The 26285-nt window shown below is 41.5% G+C and overlaps 1 protein-coding gene and 1 long non-coding RNA gene across 5 annotated transcripts in view; one reads left to right on the plus strand and one right to left on the minus strand.

The window, feature by feature from the left end:
* ntn1a (netrin 1a) overlaps positions 1–26285 on the plus strand; it is a 43981-nt gene that overhangs the window by 14177 nt on the left and 3519 nt on the right. The window contains exons 2-5 of one of the 2 annotated variants that reach the window (XM_019862435.1): positions 9291–9479; positions 15626–15775; positions 17867–17920; positions 25744–25818. In XM_019862435.1, the coding sequence (XP_019717994.1) occupies positions 9291–9479; positions 15626–15775; positions 17867–17920; positions 25744–25818 (468 nt within the window). The remainder of the gene's footprint in view (positions 1–9290; positions 9480–15625; positions 15776–17866; positions 17921–25743; positions 25819–26285) is intronic. The other variant, XM_019862436.1, reaches the window with a different exon arrangement.
* On the minus strand, positions 10752–17858 carry LOC109511375 (uncharacterized). Of its 3 annotated transcripts, none has more exons than XR_002167311.1 (4): positions 17096–17858; positions 15592–15662; positions 14535–14691; positions 10752–11058 (listed from the first exon to the last, which is right to left on the minus strand). It is a non-coding gene; the product is annotated as an uncharacterized LOC109511375 (long non-coding RNA). The 3 variants fall into 3 exon arrangements; XR_002167309.1 differs by having other exon boundaries at positions 10752–11820; XR_002167310.1 differs by lacking the exon at positions 17096–17858 and adding an exon at positions 15801–16236 and having other exon boundaries at positions 10752–11820.

A 26285-nucleotide genomic window follows, 5' to 3' on the forward strand; every position in this document is an offset into this window, starting at 1 on the left:
GAAAGCAAGAGAAGCTAATGAAGAGATTTTGGTATCTTTCAGAAGTCCACATGTGTCGTAATATATCACGCGTACGAGATGCTTTGTCCAAAGTCTATTTTATCAGGGAGTGGAAACCTTGAATGCAGCAGACAGAAGTTTGTCCAATTCCCAGCTCATCCCTCATTCCAGACTCATCTGTTTATCCTCAAGGATGCGTCAGTCCAACATGGAAGCATTTCCCAAAGTAAAGTGGGGAGTGTCACCTTCCCTGAGGACACTCTCACTTCCTGTAGGTAAAGAATAAAAACAAAGAAGGTATTCTGACGACAATGAAGTGTCTTCCCTTTGCTTCTTTCCTAGGGACCTACATTAATCTGATCTCCACATGTAGCAAAAAATGCGACTGTCAAACCTTGCTGGTGGCTCACGCTTTTTCAGAATCAATTCTGAATTCTGATATTAGGGAACATGAGTTCTTAGGTTTTCAGGTGAGATGATATCACTTTGGGCTTAGCCTCCAGTAGGACAGAAAATCCTGGGGATTCTCATGCTGGGAAATATTTTCATGCATCCAGGTCGTTTGGTTCTCGGCGCATTGAATCGAGTGCCACTGGACTGTTCTGGTTGCCCTCAAAGATGCCGGACGGGTCCAGAAGTAAGCAAAGCCTTGTTGCAGGAACTGATGAGAGGCGAAACGCCTTCTAAGACAACCAGAACAGTCCAGTTGAAGTATCGAGGCAATGCCCTGAGAATGAAATGACATGGATGAATAAGAAAATTCACAAGCATGTTTCCCGCGTTAAACAGCCAATAAGTCTGGTTTGTGGATGAGCGCGACATGAATGATTTGGACAATCTCCACAAATGTACCTCACTCTGTTTTCAAATCATGCATGGCCGGTTAATTGAAGGAGGTTGGATTCCAAAAGAAACTGTCCATAGGTGTCAATGTGAGCATGGATGGTTATTTGGTGACTGTGTCCTGTTGTTGGGTAGCAAACAGTCCAGGGTGTATCCAGCCTCTCGCTTCAAGTCAGCTGGAATCGGCTCCAGGGATCGAAAAAAGATGGCTAGATGTACAGTATACGCCATTGGGAATGCGAGAAGAAGGTAGAACAAATGTGTCAACCAAATGTTTAGAATATCGAAATGTCAAGTGAACAGTCTGCAGTCTTGGACCAATTGTTTGCTGGGTTGGCACGCCAAAACACCAGCGTCCATTTTAGCCCGTCAAGTGTCAAGACATCCTAAAATCTTTTGTCAAGGTTCCGGGAACAGTGGCGGATTTGATTGGCCCGGCCTCTGGGATTAGCGTGAATCACCGTTAATGAAGTGTGTGAATGAGGCCATCTCACCGTCTCCCGGTGACAGCATCGGCCCATCCCCGACAAGCCCTCGGGGGCCAAGAGATGCATTTAGAGGACCTGCCAGGAGATATTTGAACCCACAACACTATGATCCGCTTGTGTCGTGGAAACCAAACCCAGAGCGTAAACAGACTGGAGGTGATTTAGAGATTTGGATCGATGTCTCGCTTGTCTGTTTTGCTCGTGCATTTTGTAGAGGTGGAGCAAAGAGGTGACAGGGTGAGCTCATGGCTGGATGTCAAACAATTAGAGTGGAGGAAGTGGCAGAAGTGACTACACTATTCCACAAGGAGGAAGCCTGCAATGATCCCCGCTGTGATTAGCAGATCAGGCACTCAATAAGCAGCCAAGTGCTCTCCTGTAAAGGAGCAGTGGTTCTTGCTCTCTCCTGCCACGGGAACCGCAAATCCGCTTAGGAAGGATTCTCCGTGATGCCGCGACATCCGTTTTCTCACAAACCGTTTTCCTGAGCATCAAGGTGTCACGGCGTCTGCCAAAGCACTCGTGGGCTCAGCCTCACGTGGAAACGTACACGACGCGTTCGCCGGCTGTCCGACCCGATTAGCTCGTATTATGTTATCACACAGCGGAGCGTTGTCTCCGGCTTCGGGTGCCGTCAAAGCTGTCAGTCCTCACGCTATTAAGACAGCTGCTCTCGGCAGGCCATTGTTCGCCGGGGGGACCCGACGGGCCCTGAAGAATCTTTATTCAGCCTCGAGGGGGCCGCCGTCCTGAATGGGAGCTGCCAGTGTCATCCTCCAGCCATGGCATTTTTATGGCATAGCCGCCATACGCGCGACGCCCTCCAGCCGAGCCTCCGCCGTGCGGGGGCCCCTTCAGAAATCAACTGGCGCTTTCCCCTTCGACGCATTATAAATTACCTGAAAGGGGATACTTGAATAAAAGTACACGTTCCTCAGGAAAAAGAAAATAACTGTTGGGAGAAGTTAAAGTCGCCTCGGTGAATATTAAAGTAGAAGACAAAGTATTTGACTTTCACCGAAATAAGGTCAATTAATTTAATTTACCGGGTTGCACGGGAATTTCCGAATGCGGAGATTTCTATCACTTAGTTGGAAGAGGCACGTTATTCTGTCGGAAGAATCTTTCATTTCAATGTGTGAGAACAATTCCTTCAAATCGGTAACATTCCGACCACCTTGGAGGTCCCCACTTGGTCATTATTTGTGTGAGCGGCACAGTCATCAGCTGCCGCTTCCATCTTAAATTTGACTCATCTTAATATTACCCAGTGAAATGAGGCAGATTTCCCCCCCAATTCCACTAAAGTACAGTGACAAAGTCCTTCTACTCCTTCCCATGATGAGGCCGCACGCACTTCATGGCAGAATTCAATCCCTGGATGGGCAAGACGGAGTCTCTTGGCCTGCTTTAACCTGTCACACCTTGACGCTATTGTGTACAAAAGAGGCGCGATTACTCAGCAAGCGGTTGCACCGCTGATCACAGGCAGGACGATTATGCCACTCAGAGTGGGGTGGAAGTGGGCCCGAGGCTTTGTGGAAGTGTGCGCGTGTATGTGTGTGTGCGCGCGCTCCCATGCCGGGCCGCCTAACGAGAGGGCAGGTCAGCCATTAAATGGGCACTAATGCGGGAAATTGGAGGCCATTAGGCCCTCCTTTGTTGTGGTGCCTCTGTGTGGCTTTGGCTGGAGACAAGAAGACCTGATTAGCTCACCACATGGCGACAGAGCCCTTCGGGGAGGAATATGCGGACCATTACATGCACGCTGTGCACGGCCTTGGCTTATTGTGGAGAGGGCATCAAAATAATGTGCCCGGCGTTAATAGTAGAGTTAATTCAGCTGGCATAGCCTCCTAATGATTGACATGATGATTTGCAGGTCGCCTTTGCATAATAAAGGCAAACAAACCCAAAGTGACAAATTTCCACAAATGTGATGAGCTTGTGGCTTTGTGTCAAATAGGTGTGACAAAAGATAGGTTTGAATTTTAGCACAAGATGGGAAAATAAAACAAAACTGAACATGAATAAAAATTACATTAAAATGTATTGCACATTAAAGCTAAATGAAAAGTGTCATGTCAATTGTATTTTACATAGAAGTTGCATACAATTGAACTGTACTTAAAAATATACTGTACTGGATAAACAAAAAAAAAACCCGCATGGCTTGCTACAACCATCATTCATTCGAATACATTCAATTATATTGTTAATGTCGTCAATTGTATTTCAGTCATGTTTTCATGCACCACTAGAATATATTTTTATGTATTTTGTAAAAGCTGATTTGTTGACAACGCTTGTGTAAATTGGACCTGTTTATGAATACTTTGTAACTGTGTTATAACATAGCTATTTAAAAAACACAATGGAACTCCTTTAGATGTGTATTTATTTATTTATAAGTCAAAATGATTAATTAACTGAAAATATTAATTAAAAATAGGCAAAATAAGATCATTGTATGCGCTTGAAAAAGGCAATTATATAGTTGCCAAGTAAGCAAATCACACCATGAAGTGAATGTCGTATCATTTGAATTACATCCTAATTAGTGCAGAGCTCAGCAAAAATGGCATGTTGATTTGGAATGCTGAATATGAAGAAATGCCTCCAAGATGAGGCGCTTATCGTGAATTATGCGAGTAATTATTCACAGCATAATAATGGTCATGTTTGCAGGGTTGTAACGACCCCACACAACAATGAGCTCCCGGAAAACCGCAATTCTTTGTTTGATGATTCGTGGCAATCTGTTTTACACGAGTCTTTATTTGCATGCCTCTCATCACCATCAGACTACATTTTTTTTTTTTTAAATCGCCCGCTGACAAAAAGATTGCTTCAACCTCAGTCAACACGAGGGCCTTCAGTTATGAAATGAAAAATGAGAACAAAATAAACATGTCGGCAAAGATGCTTTGCTAACCGGGCCAAGTTGATGAATATTTGTTGATGAGTTGATGATTAAATAGTCTAGTTCCACCCCAAAATTCTTATGAATGAATATAAGGTCATAATTAAAATTACTGTAGTTGTTGAAAAATGCATGCGCATGCAAGCTAAACAACAGAAAGGAACGTTGCTTTTTTTTCCCCAATGGTAATACAATTAAAAATTACACTCTATAATCTGTGCACTATTTTTTCTTGTCTAAACTTGGTGCAAAAATCTGTGCTTTATGTTTGCCAAAAAAAGTACCCGTACTACTTGCAGCAAAAAAATGTTGCAGTTGTGTATAAAGTTCCAGCTTGGGCAAGAATGAACACGGTTGAACTATTTAAAGCAGGGGTGTTAAACTCATTTTTGTCGCGGGCCAGATTTTAATTAGAGTTTCCCTTGGAGGGCTATTATCATTGAAACCATATAAAGAAGTCAAGAATAACAGTTTATTTACCTATTGTTTAAGTTACTGTAATGAGGAGTTTGGTAACAAGAAAATGCTTACAGTATCACTCTTATTAATTACAAATGAGAATTTGAAATTTTGGTCGAGATTTTCGCAAGCATCATGAAAGTTGACATCTTTGATTTGCTTTCACGGGCCACATAAAATGGCGTGGCGCGCCAGATCTGGCCCCTGGGCCTTGGGTTTGACACGTGATTTAAAGAAAAAAAAAATGCAGTGCGTTGCCATGTTACTTCAAAATCATAGCTTCACTAATAAGATCAGAAAACCTTTATTTGTCTCACAATGGAGAAATTCCCAATTTACAGCAGCAAAATTATGAAAGGGAGGAAGTAGAACAAAAAGTATATAAATAAATGTAAATATAAACTATAAATTAAGCAATTAAAATGGGTGAGTGGGGGTGAGTCCAGGTTTTCAGGTCCATCTATTCAATAATACGCGGATTGGGAAGTATACACGTTCCAGTTACCATGACAACCCAATTTAATGTCATTTACAATCAACAGGATGTGTTCATATGAATTCAAAATGCATTCAAAAAGGAAACATACTCCCGTCATTTACAGGAAATATTGGAACAGCCAGCAAACCTCTCATGTTGCGTTAGCAGTAGCCTCTTCACTGACTTACTCCTTAAAATGCCTTTTTCTTTCTTTTTTTCTTTTTAAATCATCCCAAAGACAACAAATGGCCTGTTAGTTTACATATTTGAGTGAAGCCAGTTTGCGGACATGCAGTCAGACTGTCAATTTGTGTCTTTAGAACAATTTGCGGCTGCGACCAAAGTCGCTGAATTAGCGATGTTATCGCGGGTGTGATGAGCTTAACCTCAACCTCCGCTTCTGCGCCTTGAACGCGCCTCTAATTACCAGAGAGGCAAGGCCAATCCGAGGCTGAGGTCACTCCGCAGAGGCTGGGAAAGACACTCATTAGCCAGCTTTTTCCCGGCAAAAACATGTTTCCTGAGAACTCGCGGCAAAAAGAAACTACCCGATCAACATCTCGCTATCCCGTAAAATTTGCCACTTGGCAGCGAAAAATTGCACCGGGTTTTTGTTTGTTTGCTTTGTTTTTTGCAATCCTTTCAATTAGTTGCAGAGTGCGTTGAAGGAGCTGCTGAAACCCATCGTTGAGCTCATTCAAATTTAAAGTCTGCTAACGGAATCGGAGCTGGCTGCATGTTGATCAGTGGTGCCCAACCACCGGGTCGTGGACCACCTTGGACCGGGCCACCGCGGACCGCACAGATTAAGGGAAAAATAAATAAATAAATTAAAGAGAAAAGGAAAAAAAAAACTTTTATTTTATTAATTTATTTTTACATCCAAACATGTGATGCACATATTGCCAAGATGCTAATTGTCGCAGTCACGTAATGCAAATATTAAGAGAGAGAGAGAGAGAGAGAGAGAGAAAAAAACCAGCACATTATTCCCATATTTAAAATACAATTAAATCAAGTTCAACTAAATTACCTTGAATTCTAATCAAATACCTCCTGACACAACATGACATGTACGAGAGGCTTTTTTTTTTTTTCCCAAATATTCGTGTCTTCGAAACTACAAATATGTCTCAACGTTATGTGTGAGGGTTGATCATATATGGTACCGCCGGTTGTGGAATTGATTGCATCATTACGCCACAGGCAACCGAATAAGTGGATCTCCCGCCGTCCTACCGATGAAGACATAATTGGATGTATTTTATATGCTGCGTTGACGTAATGTCTCCAAGTGGTTGGAACACTTAATACACCTTTGTTCATGCCAAAGATAACAATGTCTCTGTGAAGACAACCTCTCTCTGAATGACACCAATGGGTGGAGCTAGACACACACTGCAGCCTTTCGATTGGTCAACAGATAATTGGCTCTTTTATGTAACAATGGAAAACATGACACGCAGGACAACTTGTAGTCCATCCCAGTGGACAAAAGGCAGACGAGTCCCCTGACTGGTTGACAGTCAATTGCAGGACACACGGAGACAGATACATTCATAGTCACATCTGTGGTCACTTAGCGCACTCACAGAATTTTTTTTGCGGCCAATTCATGAAATGTATTTCGATTGCACATAAAATTTCCATCCATTTGAATTACTTAAATTTGAACACAAACAGGCCAATAAACTTTCCGTGCTGTACATTTGCCAGTCAAGTGTAAATTAGCCAATCAGCGAGTATAAAAAAAAAAAAAAAGATCGATCACGGATCCGATCACACGATGGACCAATCTATCCAACGTATACAACTTGCTGAGAAACGTTAGATTATTAACGATGGCAGCATAGAAAGGCCCTGAGGTGGACAAGATTGCATTTGTTGCAATGTCTTATTCTTGCAGATCCGATCAGTGACGTACGTCATTGCTCGATCACTGATCGCTAATTTTGCATAAAATTAGGTAAAGTCTAAACGTAAATAAAACAAAGAGGTATGTCAAAATATTTAACATATCCAATGTTTTTTGAAGCATTAATGACATTCGTCCTGCATTGCACATATGTGATGTCGCAGCAAAAATTAACTCTGAACAAATGCAGCTTGGCATGCTGGGAAAGAAAGTCCTTCTGGTTGTCATTTTCAAAGAGTGTTAACAAACAGGATGAATAAAGGGCTGGTTGCTATTGGAAATATTCCTGTAAAGCTCATGCAAAGCAATTTCATACATTTTAACTAAATGGGTCTTGGTAAATGCAGTCTCCGACGTTTAAATGATATTCAGACGTTTTAACCATTTCATTAGTTTTGGAATTCACAGTTTAATGCTAATTTTAAGAAATCCAAATAGAAAAAAAAACGAATTCTAAAATTGTGTGATTTAGATCAAATTAAATAGCTGAAAATAGTTGAAAATAAACTTGGCCATCATCCATTTTGGCAATCACATCCACATCGACAGCGGGAAGGTCAGCAGTGAGGCCTTGTAAGGAATTGCCAAACAACCCAGGGCTGTCGCCCCTTGGTCAAAAATGAATAAATGAGCTACTGAAAGCAAGCAGGCGGTTCTTCTTCACAAGAAGCAACACGTCTCCCAGGCCGAGCGTGTCATCCTCACCGATGATGTGATGGCGTGAAATAGTGTTGCAACAAAGGCATGTCTGTGGCTACGAGCCTGATCCTTGCACAGTGATCACCTGCAGACAGGTTCGGCGCTGATTTTCGCCAGCTGCGTCTTACAGAGGGAACGGGGGCCATCTTGGATGTTCAATTCTTTTCAACACTGTGTCACAGATTATCTCAAAGATGTCCAAACATGAGGCCTGTGTTGTCTCAGGGCCTGCGCGGATTAGGCTTGTCTTGTTCGAGTCCAAAAAGTGACTGAATGAAGGTCTTGTAGTTTCGTGTTGCAACACAAGCAATTGTGTTGTGTTTATATACCACAAATGCTGCTTACGGAAACATTTGTCGAAAAGGGGACGTGTAATGGTAAATTTACCAATGGCGTTTTGTGTTGCGGCCCAAAATTTGAACGACTAAAACAAATCCCGAAACTAACACGGAAAAAAACCCAAAACAGTTCATATTTGGAAAAACGCACAAGTCTGATTTCATGGCAAGGATGCAGCAACATATGAGAAGTTCATTTAATATTCGAGAAGGTATGTTTTTTAGATGATGTTTTAACCAAATAAGATCTTTGATTTCTGCATCGAGTGCTGCAAATCGACTGAAGCGCGAATATAACTATTCCGAGTGTAGCTACATGAAGGCGGTGCTCATCATGAAATTCGTGTTCATTTCTTTTTTTGTTTCTCAATCGGCTAGCAACCAGTCCAGGGTGTACCCCTCCTGGAGCCCAAAGCTAGCTGGAATAGACTCCAGCTCACTTGTGACCAAAATGAGGGCAAAAATGGATTGAGTGGCAATTCCAATGCGTTATTAGCATTCATGGAGCTAAAAAGCACTGTGACCGGTGGGTATTTGCAGTTCTGTGACAATATCATAACAGTTGTACATAATGTCCTGAAAAAACAAACAAAAACAAAAAAACAAACTCCAACGGCAAATGATGTGATCATAGAATGTATTTCTATTTATTTATTTATTTTTGCTTCATACGTCCAAATAAATTGTGAACAAAAGAGAACAAAACATTTGTGTGTCTATTTCATCCTCTGTTCTGTTGCAGGTGTTTTGGTTGCCTTTTTAAAATGTTGATTTATATGGTTGTAAAAACTGTTAAATTAAGTTAAAGAAGTGATTTCATGTTATGATATGTTTATGATTCAGCTGCACAAAACAGTTGAGCTGCAATCGCTGTGAGCACTCAGCAACAGTGATGCCATTTTCAGACAACAAAAAGTGGCAAAATGGCCACCCCCCGAGAAAGCTAAAAACGGCTAGATTTTGCTGCTTAACTCAAATTCCACAAACGCAATATGAATCAGAATGCAGTGTTGCGACAAATGAAGGTGCATAGAACATATTATTGTAAAGAACATTTTGGGGTTCACTTCCCCCCTTTAAGCAACTGCACCTGTTAAGTTTCTTGACAGTCACAAATGGCTTTTTTTTTTTTTTTTTGCTTCCGCAGCCTGTAACTGCAACCTGCACGCCCGTCGCTGCCGCTTCAACATGGAGCTGTACAAGCTGTCGGGGAGGAAGAGTGGAGGCGTGTGCCTTAACTGCCGCCACAACACGGCTGGACGCCATTGCCACTACTGCAAGGAGGGCTACTACCGGGACCTGTCCAAACCCATCTCGCACAGGAAAGCCTGCAAGGGTACACCGTCCCACTTTATTGCCAAAACACAATTTCTCAGAAGGCGTATATTCACTCTGCACTCGACAGCAGTTTTCCCCCAACTATTCTTTAAACGAGGAAGAAAAAAAAAATCTGAAAGCACGCCATAACACAAAAAAAGTCACAAAAATGGATATGGAGATTAATTTTTCTCCCTGCCACGATCAATCACCTTGCATAGATAGCCGAACAAAGATACACTGGTGTCGTTAGATACAAGTGTCCTGACTCACCTAGCCACAAGTGGCAGCTTGTGGTTAGGTTAGCTATAATTAGTAATAATTCTTCAAAAATGAGGAGTCAAGCTGCCACTATCAGCTGAAGGTTACGGTCAAACATAAAACCAAGGGAAGTAAAACGAGATTTAGAATAAGAGAATTAGATCTTTTGTATTTAAAGCGACCACATAATCTCTGTAACATAAACGTTAGCATACAGTGGCACACTCCAAAGACATAGGGCCTATGTCTTTGGAGTGTCAATGAATACGTGGCAATGAATTTAAGTAACGGATATCTGAACACAAATGGTGCAGCAACACATGTAGGCAAACCATATCACCATACTCACAGGCACACGGATTATTCTTTATTCTCTGTGAATGACTCACATGACTGACGCAATGAGAAGCTCGAGAGAGGAGCTGAACCTACAGTCCCGTATATCCGTATGCTGTCTTAGACTGCACTCTGATGGCAGCAGCACGGTGGCCATTCAATTGATACAAAAAAATGAGGAATTATTTTTATTAATATTTCTTTATGTAATTACAATATGTTCATAGGAAGTAAAATATCACTGAGTGCTATATTTCTCATTCAAAAACACATTTTGTTCCTGTTGGGTTTTTTTGGGGGGCGTGGGGGCAAATCATCAAAAGATGATTTGACATGCAAGTGAGTTTCAAGCATGATCAAGCAGCGAATTCAACTTACTTTCAAAGGCAAGTAACTGGTAATTTGAAATAAATTACATTTTGGAAGTAATTTGCCCAACACTGCTCTTTTGATCGAAATAAGTCATTGCGGAATTGTAGGCTGTTTTACTTTATTACACGTTACTTATTGTGACCTTGTATTGCGATCTTACACTCGACAAATACATCAGACACAGTATTTTTGGAAAAAAACTAAAACCAATACTAAAACTAATAGAACTAAACCAAAATGAAGCATTAAAAAAAACAAATACAAACTAACCAACTTGCTCGCAAAACTGCTTCGACCTAAATATTTTATTTTATTTTTTTAAAGGAAAAACTAAATCAAAACAAAAATGAAAACTAACTATATTGGAAAATTCCAAATTATGACAACCTGGCTCTGTACCACATGTCTGACGGACCGGTGCCGGTCCGCGATCGGCCGTTTGGGGACCACTGCTCTGGAGTTGTAGATTAATGACAGGAAATGGGGGAGGAAGCGCGGCGTCGCAACATTCCTGAGCCTTGTCTCGCCCCCATCTTCCTCTGTCAGCGGAGATGAGTTGGAGGTCTGCGGGGATGGCGGAGCGAGGGCGGTGGAGTGGGTGTTCCCTCTTTTGACACTGAGTTATTTGGCTTAATTCGAGGGAAGGTGAGGGGATGACAGGACAACCAAAGCAAACAGAGGCGAGGTGTGAAGTGATCGGCATAGCAAGCGGGAGGTCAGTCGTGAGGGTGAAAGATAGGAAGGAATGGAAGGCGGCGGAGGTGGCGTGAACACGCCCCCGCGCAGGTGCGCTCGCCACCTAATGCCTTCTAACCCTCAGCCAAGCTAATAAAGGTCAAAGTGAGTTTTCGCACCTTTCCTGTAGCTGCAGGTAAAAATAACAGCAGCATAATCCCTGCGCAAACAAGCCAAGCGCTCCAAAAACTGAGGCTCACGCACCCGAGGGACAGGCCCGCGTGGAAATATCAGCCGCGCACCGACAGCTTAAGCCCACGTTTTCCCATATCACTCGACAGGAAGCGAGTAAATAAAACAGGTCGACAGTGACAGACCTCAGACAGGCCTCTGTGGAAAGCTTGGCGTGGAAGTTCAGACAAGAGCCGCCGTTGACGCACGGAGATGTTTTGTGTTCTTTTGTGCTTCGATGTCAATTCCACACAACTATTCCGTGGCGTTGCGCAGTGTTCGGAATTTCTGCGAATAGTTTTCATGAGTTGCCATAGTTTGGCTGCGAGGTGATGGGTTCTATATTCGTTGACAGTGATGTGTTGACACGAGCCTCCAAGCACTTGTTTGGGAATTTGGTTCTTCTCTCTTCATCATGCTGGGCGTTTTGTTATCCCAAGGGTGTTGTGTTTTACACGGCCCCAGGGCACCGGAGAATTTGATGGCTGAAAGTAGACTAAAATTTAGGTCAACTGAAATCATGTCGAGATATTCGCGAAGAGAGCGTAAAGCGATTTGAATAAAATAAATAAATAAATCACAGTAAGTACTGTGGTGTAAAATTTCTGTTATTTTAAACAGACCTTAGAAAAACGACATCGAAATCGTCTAAACTAAAATTAAGATGGTCTCGCTTTCCATCCCTTGTTGGCCAAGTTGTCAACTTCTCAAGTGTATTTGAATTCCTGTTGAGAAGTATGAATCGAAAAAAGAGCATACATTTAAAATTACCCACAAAGGCTCATGAATTAAATTAACGGCCAAAGACAAAAAAAGAAAAAGAACATTCTCGCTTTACTTACACCGATTATTTGTTAGTTTTGCAAATATATGTAGTTTTTTTTGCAGGGGGGTGGGGGGGTAAGCATTTTCATTTATATTTATTTTATTAACACAAAATGTTCTTTTAATTTTAGTTTTATTTTGTTGGTTTTTGTTAACTAATATAGCTAGATAGATAGATAGATAGATAGATAGATAGATAGATAGATAGATAGATAGATAGATAGATAGATAGATAGATAGATAGATAGATAGATAGATAGATAGATAGATAGATAGATAGATAGATAGATAGATAGATAGATAGATAGATAGATAGATAGATAGATAGATAGATAGATAGATAGATAGATAGATAGATAGATAGATAGATAGATAGATAGATAGATATTTGTATTCTTTTGCATCAGTTTGACAGCAACGACCAATAGAAGTCGAGTACATGCAGTCCATTCTAGGGTGGCAAAGCTGAAAACTTTCAATAGTAATAAATGGGACTGTTTAGAAATAAAGTGGATTTTTGGAAGCAAAATCACATGTAGCAAAGATGCATAAAACAATCAGAGTTCATGTAAATTCAGAAAAAAAAGTACTTTTACATTCGGCGAGCGACTTTGATTTTTATGAATTCATTATTGCTTGCCTGATCGATATGGTTTTCGTTTGCCTTACTCTTTTTTTTTTTTTTTTTTTTACCTTGAGTCATCATATTCTAAAAGAACTTGAGTACAATTTGCTGTTACTCTACCAAACTCTATCGGTCAGTAGAAGTATTTTTTTTATTAAGTATTGTATAATAACTGTAAATAAATAAAGTTCACTACTTCACGGATTTCACTTATCACTGGTTCTTTTTGGAACGTAACCCCCGCGATAAACGAGGGATTACCGTATTCAAAAAGTGAGGAAAAATAAATGACTATGCAAATTCTAAATTCCAGTCACTTTTTAAAATGTGACAGTTTATATTATATGTCTGCAACGCATTTTCCCACCTCATACATATAAAGAAAAAAAAAATGTCATGACAGCGAGCGCGCCAAGATGTTTTCAGCTGTTACCCCTCCTTGTCTCTCCTATTCTAGAGAGTGAAAGTTCTCCCCATTTTTCTTTTTGTGTAATTTCTGGAGTTCCTCTTGGAGGTTTCTCCCAATCAAGACTAGTGCTAGTCATCTTAGCGTTCGAGTCTGATCGCTTTGCCTCTGTTAGGAAAGCGAGACAGGCCGCCGTTTTTGGCCTCATATCTGCCTAATCCAACTGGAGTGGCCATGAAGCTGAGCACACAGCCACTTAAGCGCTAAGTGGACACGCACTTAAAGCAGAAAGGCTCGCTCAACGTCCCCCAAGTATGTCGGTCATTTGTCCAAGAAGTGCCTGCCAGAGAGTCATTCAATTTGTCATGCAACCGCAACGCGTCCATCTGGGGAAGTGGACTTTGGCCTCAACCGGACCGAGGTTCTTTATTTCCTTGTCTTCGGCCTGACATTTGTCTGAATTTACGGGCCTGAAGGCATGCTGGACGACCATCCACGCTGTTTGCAAAATAAGGTGCGTGTATACGTGTGTGCGTGTGTTGTTCCTCCTCTTGCCAAGATGGACGCAACTGAGGAATGATGGCAGTGACAGATTGCCTGATAAAAACGCTAATAGGTGCAAAGCAGACTTAAGAAGTTGATAAGATGTGTGAACAGAACAAGTAGCCACGCAGGGGTGGAGATAAGATTGGTTACAGGAGCTGAATCACAGGAAACACTCCAGATAAATGCACTACAGATAAAAGTGAGGGGCAGTGGGGGGGGGAATTGGGTGTCCAACAAAATGGAGATCTCTCTTTCCAACTTGTGGATTATTTGCTTCATTTGTCAAACTAGCTTTAGCAACAGCAAATAACTCAGTTCAATAACAGCAAATGCGGTGAGATAGAACTGGGAAAGAATTGTGAGAAAGTCTTTGGAAATGAACAAATGAAAATTCCAGATGGGACAATTTTTCTGTGCGCCACATGCATGATAAGCCAAATGAATAAAATGTACTTTCATGTGCCTGGGAGACACAAATGGCACCAATTTGGTTGACTAGACCACATAAGCATTACGAAATAATAAGGGATTCCTCTGTTTGATACATTTGATTTATCTAATGGGAACCAATACATTTACGTTGTTATTTATAGGCTTATGCAGGCTAAAATGACAATCCCACACAGCTACGTAGTTGTTGGGTACATGCGTGACTTCTGTCATCTAAAAACGACAGTATTGATTTAAGACCTCGTAAACTCAACCAGTGGGGACCAAGCCTGCTTGTCACTAAATCATTGACACTCATTAAACTTCTCTTTGAAGTGATGTCATTTGGACGGGTCACCATCGCTCACCTGTCTGTCGCACTCTCTGCTTTCTCAACTCTTTGACCATGTTGTTTAGCGAGGAGGCTTCTTCATGTCAGGCAAGGCAGACTTATTCTGGAGCATATTTCGGCTTGTTTCTTCCTCCAAACAAGCCATGAAGACAAACCTTCCGCTCTGTCTCTGCCTGCAAGATACATGTGCGCAGCGGAGGAGACATATCTGTGGGTGTGTGCATGTCACACTAATTCTATTTGGCAAGATATTTGCACATTTGGATTGTTTGGTAGCTTCGTGAATTTTTTAAAAACATTTCCCCACCCAAATAATGCGAAATGCAGCTAGTTACACAAAAGCGCGTCCCAGAACCTTTCTCAGTCTGTCTCACTGCGACAGCAAATTTGCTGCTTTTTTTTTTAAGAAAATAAACGATCCATGCAACAGTCTACCAATTTGTTTTAAATAAAAAAATGAATCTTTGTGCCAGATTAGTGTAACATTCTGTCAGATAAATCTCATTGTACTATTTACATAACCTACACCTCTCTCTCTGCTGACCCAAAAAAAAACAAGATTACACCTTTATTCCAACACTTTTATCTTAATTGTCAAAATATATTTATTTTTTTCGTACAATATTAACAATGAAAAGAAGAAAAAGAAGGGAAAAAAAGGAAGAAGTAGATTGCACTTACCTTACACGTGTGGCTGACTGTATGCTAATGCTAAAAGTTTGTTTACTAGCCCCTGCACTTGTAAACAATATTCCTTCCAGTCTACTTATTCTTTGAACGAACGTAAACTTCATCATGTCAAGAATATTTGACATTTTCAAAGCTGTCTGACCCACGGTTGCTGATGTAAGCGAAAAGAGTTCCCGAACCATTTGCTAAACTTTCAGGGATCATTATTATTCGTCACATCAGTGACTCCATGTTGACAAAATGGCCGCGGTTCCGTTTTCCACCATGTAATTGAGTGCACTTTTCTGCTGCGTGCATCCCTCCACCTGTCCCACCGCCCACCCCCCCATCACCCAAGTTCACTTTCTCGTCATGTTATCTCTGTCGTGTGTGCGACCACTCACTGTGCCTTTCCTTTTCTTCCTGTGTTCCTCACAGCATGCGATTGCCATCCCGTGGGTGCCGCCGGCAAAACCTGTAACCAAACCACAGGACAATGTCCCTGTAAAGACGGCGTGACCGGTATCACGTGCAACCGCTGCGCTAAAGGCTACCAGCAGAGCCGCTCGCCCGTTGCCCCCTGCATAAGTACGTGCAAACAGTCTTTATTTACCACATTCATTTGTGTTCTTGGCAGGGGAGCGCTACGGCAGAAAATGCAGATTCGAATGCGAGGTGACTGGGAAACAGGAAATGCACACTTTCGTTCTCGTTCACGTTTCGATGTTGTAAATCTACTCAGGGGGAATTAGTGCCACAACGGAAATAAAAATAGCGAGTGGGGAGAGACAGACGGATATGGGAATGAAGATGTCATATTAGGAAAATCGAATTTAAAGCACACGTTTAAAAAATATATTATTGTTCCTGTTTTATCAAACGTGACAAAAATACATGAAAAAAATCTTGAAGCATTTCCAGCATTATTCTCTCCTTTCTCTGTGACATCTTTTTTTTCTCTGACCATTTAATATATGTTACATACAATTTAATATACTTGTCTGAAATGTTTATAAACAAATCCTTTATTCCTTTAGAATTACAATTGCTTGACCAGAAAGACATTTTCTCAAATACAAATTACTTTAAAATAATCATTATTCTTGTAAAATTACTGATTATTAAAACATATGGATATGACTTGTATGAAAAAAAAAGCATTTATTTTCATGATATCACATCATTTCCATCAATGCCTCCACTTTTATTCTAATATTTGTTTTAACTTCTGGAAAAATGCAATCTTTACTCACTACTAGAACTGATTTCATTTCAAGACTTAAAATTAAAATTTTGAATTTTATTTATCTATTTTTTTAACGCGTTCATGCACCAATAATGATAACCTGTAACTTGAAAACATGGTAAGCTGTCCACCGTAGTAACTGCTGTCCCCGAAAGGGTTAAAATGCCATTTCTTTACCAATCATGTATTGGAAATATTTGTTTTCTCACTTTGGAAAACATCGAGTGTTGACTTAAAAATACATAGAACAAAAATGAAATTTAAAATGTACATTTTGCCTCGGCTTCCAATATTATGAATTTATTTGAATAAAAACCAAAACCAAAAAAAGCTTTCCTTCCTGTGCAACAAAGCCTCTTTTCAGCAGAAATTCAAAATTATCGAGGTTTTTCTAAAAAAGAAAAATGGCTAAATATTGTTTTTGGTGAGACTTTGTCCCTGGAAAAAAAAAAAAAAAAAAACAGCAAAAAAACCCTCCAACACTTTAATGTAAAACTAACTTTGTTCCCTTAAAATAACTTTTCCTCTAAATCAACCTAAAAACAAACAAAAAACATTTTTTCAATCAATTAATCAACTGGAAAATATGTTGGAGAGAAGCCCTCATGTTTAACAGATGAATCACCGCATTCATGTCTGATAAAAATCGAGGCTGTGTTCACCAGCGCACAGCTGCTTTGCTACTCTTTCTCTTCCTCTGCACTTTGATGGCTGCGGTTTCACAGCTTCGTTCTTTTCTCCCCGCTCCTATCTTCTCCAGCATCCAGCTCCTTTGCAGATAAGAGGGCCATGTTTCACGCCTGCTTCCTCCCCCTGTAACGCAAAACATAACCCGCAAGGGCCAATGGAAATTTGAACATTTGGTGACTCAGTATGTCTTAAAAATGACGGGCTCCGTTTTCATAACAGTACAAATCCCGTCAAAGTCTGCACAGCAGTGGATTAGACCCGATGTTTCACAGATCAGCAAAGTGTGGTAGATCCGCAACAGGGAGGGCTGCGCCGCTGAAGGAGTGGTCACAACCACCTCCAGCAACTCCGAACACGGGCGTGCGGTTCAGATTGACTTGACTGCCGCCAAATCATCCAACATTCGCCACCGTCAAATGTGCCCTTGAAATTTGAGTTACTGTGCATAAATTGTCTGCAATTCCTAAATGAGAAACACCATACATAGCAGCAAAAGACAGGTAGGACCAAATTAGCTGTGTATGGCTGTCAAGAACTGATTAGAGTATGTTAAGTTCATATAGAGGGAAAGAGAGAAAATAGACAAAAAGCTTATCCAGGGAGAAAGAGCACTTTTGCAATCTGTTGTGTACTTGTTATTCACACAGCATGAGGGCACTGATCCTTGTGTTTGCCTGTGTGTTTGTGTTTGTGTGTGTGTGTGTGTGTGTGCGCGCGCGCGCGCGCTTGGTGGTGGGGAGCAGAGATTCCAGTCACACCGCCTACGACAGCAGCCAGCAGCACAGAAGAGCCCTCAGGTGAGGCATACTGTAAACTATTGACATGCCACACATTGACTGTAACATACCCTGCAGCCAGAAAATCAACTGCTGCTATGTTTTCTTATGCAGTAGTTGCATTGTTGTATAATTTGTAGAGTGTGTTGCTGCATTATTGTCATGATCAAAAAGAACCTAATCACTTGCACCTTTTTTTTTAAGTCTTGTATTATGCAGAGGGTTATCTGCATGAATGGAACATGTGTCATGTTTCATTTGATCTACATGTCATTTTTGTAGTTTTTCAGTTTTACATGCTTTGCATTGCGCGTGTACCTTGCTGAATAAGATTTTTTAAAGCAATTTTATTTCACTTATATTAATATTACATCTCTGTTTTTAAAGATTTGGGACATCTTTTAATATACTTTTGTTGTTTTAACATAAGCCAACTGAATTTCTCATTATAATTTTATTTTGTATGTTTTTTTTTTTAAAGCATTTGGAAAAAATATTTGATACTTCAAATTACCACATGGTATATATATTATATATACTAAAATAACAGCACACAAGAGTCGCATTCGCCAGCTTGAAACATTATTTTCACTGGGGATATTAATTATTTTAACTATAATTTTTTTTTTTCAAATAACATCGTTTTAGCATTAGACAACTTCAAACATGATTCTTCCTGGAAAAAAAGCAATAATTTATGAAAATTTTATTTTCAACTGTATTTAAAGATTTGTGGACATTTTGAAATTATATGTTTTACAAAACTGTAAACATAGTCGCATCCGCCAACTTAAAACAACTTCATCCACGATGATATCCAAATGTTGTTATTATCCGCGCATTATTCATTGAGGAGAAATGTTCAGAGAACTTTCAAATGTTGGTGTAGTATCATGAAAATTAATGACGCAATGCACAAACGCAAGTGGACAATTCGAAATAATGTCAAATGAAGAATTTGGGTTTGCGATTGTGCAAAACGGGTGATTCATACATTCATACAGTTGCAGGCACACCCAAAGTGTGCTGTTGGTCTGGCAACCTCCTCTTGGGACAGCTTTGATTGACAGCACAGTCACTGCCTCACCCCCCTCCCGCCACCCCCTTCTCCAGCCATGTTTCCCTTCCGCCCTCCTCCACTTCTTTTCTTTCCAGTTTTCTTTTTTTCCATCTTCCATCTCCTTCTGTTTCATGCTTTGTCCTTGACATGGCAAAATGTGTGTGTGTGTGTGTGTGTGTGTGTGTGTGTGTGTGTGTGTGTGTGTGTGCGCGCGTGCGTGTGCATGTGTGTGTTTTGCCGAGAGGGAATATATCTGGAGTTCCTCCATGGCCCCCCCTTTGTCACAACGCCATGCACCTTTGGAATTGTTGCAAGGAATTTTCCGCACCTCAGCGAGGGGCGATGTGGTGTAAAAAACAATGTTTGTGGTTACTTTTTCTTAAATGCCAAGAAAAAAAAACATACAACAAATAAGAGAAAACTTGAAAATAATTTTTCATCAGCTGGCTCTGGTAGAGGGAAGCAGGTCACTTTCATATTCAAGTCTATGTTTTCGACCTTCTGCTTGGAAGAAGGGGGGGAGACAGGAAAAGCCTGCTAGAACAGCTTAAGTTTATTTGGGTTTAATCAGGGGTATCTTAAATGGTAGCAGGTGTGTGCCGACTCGCATTTCGCATGAGTTTGAATGTGATTGGTTCCGAACACAACTGCATCTCCAGTTTGAAGAGGGTGTGCACATTTATGCAAACGCAGTTTGCTTCACTACTTTGCCTCTCAAAATGATTTTGATCAAATGCGGAAATGATTTATTTCCGTCTTATTTAGTTTTTTTTAATATCACAAAAAAAGAGGACAGGGGTATGTACACTATTTATATCCAACGGACAGTCATCTGCTCGTAGCAGCTTCCGCTCTAAGTATGTCATCTTCTACTGTGGATCTGTCGATGAGAAGTGTCATATAAATGAGTGGTGTGCAGGAGACTTTTTTTTTTTAATAACGTTGGATGGCGTAGTTAGAGATCATCTAATGATGGCGAGGAAACGCTGGGCTTTCCTCCTCAAAGTTTCTGTTTGATTTTGAGCAGATGGCAAAGCTGACATGTCATGACGTGCCAGGGCTGCGGGTCCAGCTCATCTATTTATACTTTCACACCCCCGAAAGAGTCGAAAAGTTGACTGCATTAGTGCTTGTTTTTGAGCAGCTCTGATATCATTTGACGCCGAATGATAAATTGAGCAAAATTTTGATTCATACGTGCTGGGTTGCATGTCAGTATACAAGTAAATACTGTGTGTGTGTGTGTGTGTGTGTGTGTGTGTGTGTGTGTGTGTGTGTGTGTGTGTGTATATTCGTTTTTTCTTTTCGAAACATAAGACAAAGTACTTTTAGAAAGTCTTTTTTTGGGCGGGGGGACAGATCAGTCATATCTTTCAAGGCAGTGTACGATGTTCTATATGAGTCCTACACTTGTAATTTAGGCTCTTTTTTCAGTTAAATCAGTCAAAATTCATAATCTTGTGAGTGAAAAAAAATATTCATTTTGACTTTTATGATTTAATCTTACAATATGCATAATTGATAGTCCAGAAAAAAAAAACATTCCTTTGGAAACCTTTTGTTTAATTGCTTTAGATTTTTTTTTTGGGGGGCGGGGGGGGTCAATGCAGTCTCCTTTAAAAGTTATCACTGTCGAAACTGATTTGAGAAAATGTAGTTGGCATGTATTGACGGTTCGAGAGGGTGAAAAATGTGAAATAAAAAAAAAAAATACAGAGAGAATAATATTATGTGGTCGTAATCCAAGCAGCTATTTTCTGGATTTTCCAAGGCTTTGCAATGAGCAACGAAGGGGTTAAGACATAAGCAGTTGCTGTGACTAAGATGGTGAACTTTGAAATCTTGTTAAATCCAAGGTAAAGACAAAAAAAAAAAGTCAATCCTACAAACTGGGGGCGTTGATAGTGAAATCAATGACAGAATTTCAAATGATATTTTTCCACATGCAAGTGCACGTTGGAGCCAAGCGTAGTTTGGTGTGACAGTTATTTGGCAGGTGCCTGCGTGCGCCTCAGCTGGAGATGGAGAAGGTAAAGGCGCGTGCGTATTTAGTTGAGCCAACGGGAGGCCCAAACGGAATGGATATTAATTTGTCCCCCCGCCGCACCCCTCCTCCCAACCCCACCGTCGACCACACGAAGAGAGCTGGAATGCATGGAGAATAAGCTCCGACGGCGCGGCCCAGACAAAACACACAACTCCAGGCTCGCTGGAGGTCGCCACTCCCACAGGTCGTGACAGAGACGTCTGCGCGCCAACCCGAATGTGCAGTCGATTAAATGCCGCTGCCCTGAGCACAATGTGAAAGTCAATGAGAAGGCGGAGTAGGGGATTCGAGAAGGAATAGACGCAAGGCTCGAAATAACTTTTTTTTTTCCTTTGAGGAATAGCTTTGCAAATGAATGACTTCGTTTGAGAAGTATTTTTTCCCCCCACCAGTTCATCCAGGAAGCAATGATTTTATTAAACAATAAAAATACAATACATTGGGGGAGATGAATGTAGGGCTGCAGGGAATGAATATTTGAGTAGCCTACTCAAAAAGTATTTGGATAATGTATATTTTTGCTTGGGGGGGGGTGCGTTTTTCTATTCATGATGGGGTAGGTTTAAAAAAAAATCGCAGAATCCATGAATTTGTGTAAACTGAACCACAAATATTCAGGGTACCACTGTCGTCATCTGTACCTGTGGGTAAAAAACAAAAAACAAAAAACAAAACAAAAAAACAAAAAAGGACGTTTCGCTTCTCTCACAGAAGCTTCGTCACAGATGACGACTGACAGAACCCTTTCTACGATGGAACTTTCCTGTACGACTGAGAGCCTCCACAAGTAAACTGAACCACAAATATTCAGGGTACCACTGTACCTTTGTGCATATTATTCAGCATAATATTGTGAAATTAAAATTGCAATACTGTAACTATAATTATCATGATGATGATGAAGAATGAGAAGGCCCAAATGAGGAGAAGCATGACAGAAAATGGATAGATCGGAACCCTCAGTTTGAAATCACGCTCAATTCTTGCACGTACAGGTCTGCAAATCTCAGTTCAACAAGACTATTGGACGTAAGGTTCATTCAAACAAGATCCACTTTCTTTCCTTCTCGCTAAACTCCCTCCCGTGTTGTCCGGATGTCGTCCAAATGCAGTGGCAACAGTGCAAAGCAGAGAAGCTCGAAGCCGGGCAGCACACTGGGCTCCCTTAATCTAATGACGCGCTTTATTTGCCACACTTTGTTTTCCCCACCAGTGTGCTCGGGGGGAGAAAGGCCTCCTCCTGGGCTCTCGGTCACACCACCTTCCATTCACACCGCCGAGTCAACTTAACATGCATCTCCTTACTCTAATGCACATGAGATAAGTACTCGGTTGCTGTTTGCGAAAGCAGCAGGAAGAAACAAACGACGGCTCTGCGGCTCCCCCTAAAGGTGTAATGCGAATAATATTGATGAACGATGCGACAAACGGCTAAAAAGTTATGTGTTAAGTGAAGCTGTATCACACACCGCGAACTCAAACACAATCCCAACTGCATCAAAGGTAGCGCAACTTGAGAATTTTCCTGGCTCGTTCGCCAATATCACTCGAGTAGGAAAAACAATGATGCAGTTCTCACAACCAAGTGTGCCATCCCATTGACAACGAAATTGTTGTTTTAAGGCCCATTTGCTACATTTGGATTCTTTAACTGGCAGTGGATATCGCTGGGCTTTCCTACATATAAAATTTGGAGGCGACCATCTGCGCCGAATGAAAACTTTTCTGAGTCGGTTTTAACTTCAACAAATGATGTGGAGCAGTTTCAGTATTTTAGATTTTTGATAACGTATTAACACTTCATTGTGAGACAAAGCCAGTCGTCTTCCGCGGACAATACCTGCACAAGGACCGTATACGAGCTAGCCTAAGGACAAATAGGCCGACACTTCGAAAGCAGTCATCAGCTTGTATTTGAACTGTCGCCTTGCAGTTTTTATTCAATTGTTTCTCGTTAACTTCAAAGTTGTGTCCTTGAGTAATTTTCCCTTTACACGAACCAGGAAGTAGCTAACTGCTAACTAACAAAGCAGATGGATAAACAAATACGCACAACGCCAAAAATTGTAATTGCTTTTTGATTTGCTATCTCACAATGGACACGTTCTCTAAAAACACAAATATTACGATTATCTTATGTTACACTTTGCGAGCCAGAAAGTAGTCGTCACTCAAATGTCACTTCACAATGTATTCATTTTAATTTGTGTAATTGTGATTGCGCGTATTCTCATTCATACAAGGTCATTTCATTCTTACGGCATTGAATTCAACGCAACTGGACTGTTCGGTTTGGCCTCTCATCAGAATTGGCCTTATTAGTTAGTTCACGCCACAAGATTTGGTTCTTTCGTCATTCACCATGAACCAGGAAGTGGCTAGCCAACACATGAAGAACGCACCAACACATTGTTTTGAAGCCTACAATAGTGTTAGCGGTTTTTAACAATGCACATGACCCATTTGAGTATGTTGCACAGCAGTGTTACGGAGGCCCAGATCTCCGTTTAGGTGCTCGCCAGGAAGCAAACAAAGCAGTGTAGTAACGACATCACCACAACTGAGCTCCGGACTGCTCCCGCTTCCCCTTGTCTGTAATGTGCACACAAAGGCAACACTTGTCCTCCCGGTAGGGGACTGCCTGCTCCCAAACGGGGGTCTTGGGGATCCTCACAGCCAGTGTGATGCAGCCGGGGTACATTAATAGGGTAGGAAAGGCTATCAAAGGGTAGTATCGTGATGCTTTTCAAAGGGGGGGTTATGAGAAAACAAAGCTTACTTGCAACAGCTCCAGCTTCGAAACATTTAAATGGTAATCTGGGGCCAGCTCAGATAGACTGTTGCATTTGTCACTATTCTTGGTTACTAGTGAAGATACCGGACTTGATCGATTCTTGTCACAAACTTCACTCTTCTCCTTCTTTGTGACCCCCCGCCCCCACCTTATTCCTCTTGTTGTTTTGTGTAGGTGAGTGCAGGGGGGCAAGGGGGGGGGGCATTTTTTTCCTCTTCTGGTGTTACCTTGGCAACCTCATTGAAAAAGAGCATAAAAGGGGAGTGAAGGCATGGAGCAAAGATCTGCTGGCCCAACAATGAAGTTTGTTCATATTCAAGCTTCGGGCACTGCATCCATCATTTGCAGCACTCTCTTCCACCAAAAAAAGGCCGTGCCTTTTCCTTGTGCTGCACTCGCCGCAAACAGAGTCCGAACTCTGGATGCGATTTTCAGGAGCAGAGCAAAATACATCTGAAGATTTGCTTTCAGGCCGTGTTGTTCTTGGAAGAGAGTGGAAGTGGATGACAGATTAGCAACCTAGCATGGGGCAATGGAGGCGCACTCTGGCTTGCTAAGAAGTGGAGGGCAGAGGTGGTGTTCTTTATTTCGCTTATAAAGCCGGTATATTCAAACGGTGGAACGTTGTTCAGATCCGGACCAAGTGGCCTTTTGGATTGTTAGCATTTGATAGCAAGAACCTCAAAAGTTCTAGCAATCGATATGTGTTATATGTGGTCGCCCAGCCATAACCGACATCACAGCAAGCACACGTTTGATGTTTTGTCTCATCATCCGTGTTTTCAAGGCTTTTATCCTTGTTTTAGAATCGTTTGGGTGATGGCTGTGTCCGCATGAGGTATTGATTTGTTCAGAGTGGACACACTCGCCCGAAGAACAGTGTCTTCTGCACCTAACTCTTCTTCACGGATGGCTAATTTTTCCTTCCTGACCTCCCTTTGTGTGGCAATGACCCCTTTCATACCACCCCCCAGCCTCCACACCCTGGAATAGCGGCTCGCCCGCCCCCAATGCTCTTTCTCCGAATGTCCACGCTGCAATGAATGCCAACGTTTGACACGGCCCTTCGGTGGGGCCTTGATCCCAGGGCGACGTTTTTTCGGGGGGTCGAGATGACAAGCGAGGTGAGATTTAGAGGGAGGCGATGGAGGGGGCGGCGGGGGTGGAGGTCCAAGGGGCGTCGGGAGGGTGGCTGAATGATTCCCAGGCTTTGACAGGGAATAAGTGGCTATTGGCTTGTAATTTGTAACGCCGCAAACCTGCTGATGGTACCATTAGTTCTCGACAGGGGCCCACACAAGACAGCTTGGGGAGGGTGGGGGTGGAAAATTCTTTCCACGCCACCTATTGCACATCCTCATGGATATGTTGAGAAAATAATGCAAGTAAAGTCAATACATGTTTCACGACCTTTTTGGTGGTATCGATGATCAGGTTAGAGAGGTTAGAAACATACTCTAATGTAGAAAAATGTATGTGTTTGTTGGATTGGTATTTCATTGTATGGCATGGGGAGTAACTATCCAGCCGGATGTATTCTTGCCTAATTGGGGTATTTTTTCTCACGGCTTAAATAATGCTAAATAATAAATGATTTAGACACGAGCATATTGAGGGTTTGATTGTAATTTACAAAAGCAAATTAAAAAAGGGCATTCAGGAGTTCATAGGTGCTGTTGATCTGGAAAATAATGTTACTCAAAAGGCTTATAGTCAGTTAACTAAGTTAGCTTGCGGTAATTCGAATGCCAGGATCTGATAATCAATTTAAAACCTTTAAAAAAATACATATATGTTTTATTGATTTATTCTTGCAGAATTATAAAACAAAAATGAGCGAGTCAAAATTCCAGTATGTGTTCATTTCCTTGGGACTCCTTAAGCTGTTTGTGGCAGTAATCAACATTTTCCCTAACTGCATTTTGGTCTTGTTATGCTTGCAGACTGTGACTCTTACTGCAAAGCGTCAAAAGGCAAACTGAAAATCAACATGAAGAAGTATTGCAAGAAGGATTACGGTGAGTCAACGGTGAACGGAGATTAACATTCATTTAAAGGGAGCGGGGGGAAGGTGGGGAAAAAGTTCCAGATTAAAGCAGCACTGTAGAGATGGTGGAAAAAAATATCTATTTGCATTGTATGGACGACAAACCAATTTCAGCTCAATTTTCCCTTTTTCCATGTAAACCCGGTCAGTTTGAGATGCAAACTCAAACCTTTGACATTCAGCTCCACCTCCAGAGCCCTCCTGATCGCTCCCTGTGCACATGCTTGATCCCCTGTCTGCAGTAAATCCTAAAGACCAGAGACATTTTCCATCCCATCCATCTCAGCTCCACATGTTGCAGTTCACAGGGGAGAATCTTCACTGATGGCATACCGAAGCGTGTAAAGATTCAACGTACTACATCTGCCGCGACAAAGGCGGCAACACGAGAGCTCCTCATTAAGGAATCTGTGCCCCCCCCCACCCCCACCCTTCCGC

The sequence above is a fragment of the Hippocampus comes genome, unplaced genomic scaffold (genome assembly GCF_001891065.2).
Source record: "Hippocampus comes isolate QL1 unplaced genomic scaffold, H_comes_QL1_v1.1 scaffold7, whole genome shotgun sequence".
NCBI lineage: Eukaryota > Metazoa > Chordata > Actinopteri > Syngnathiformes > Syngnathidae > Hippocampus > Hippocampus comes.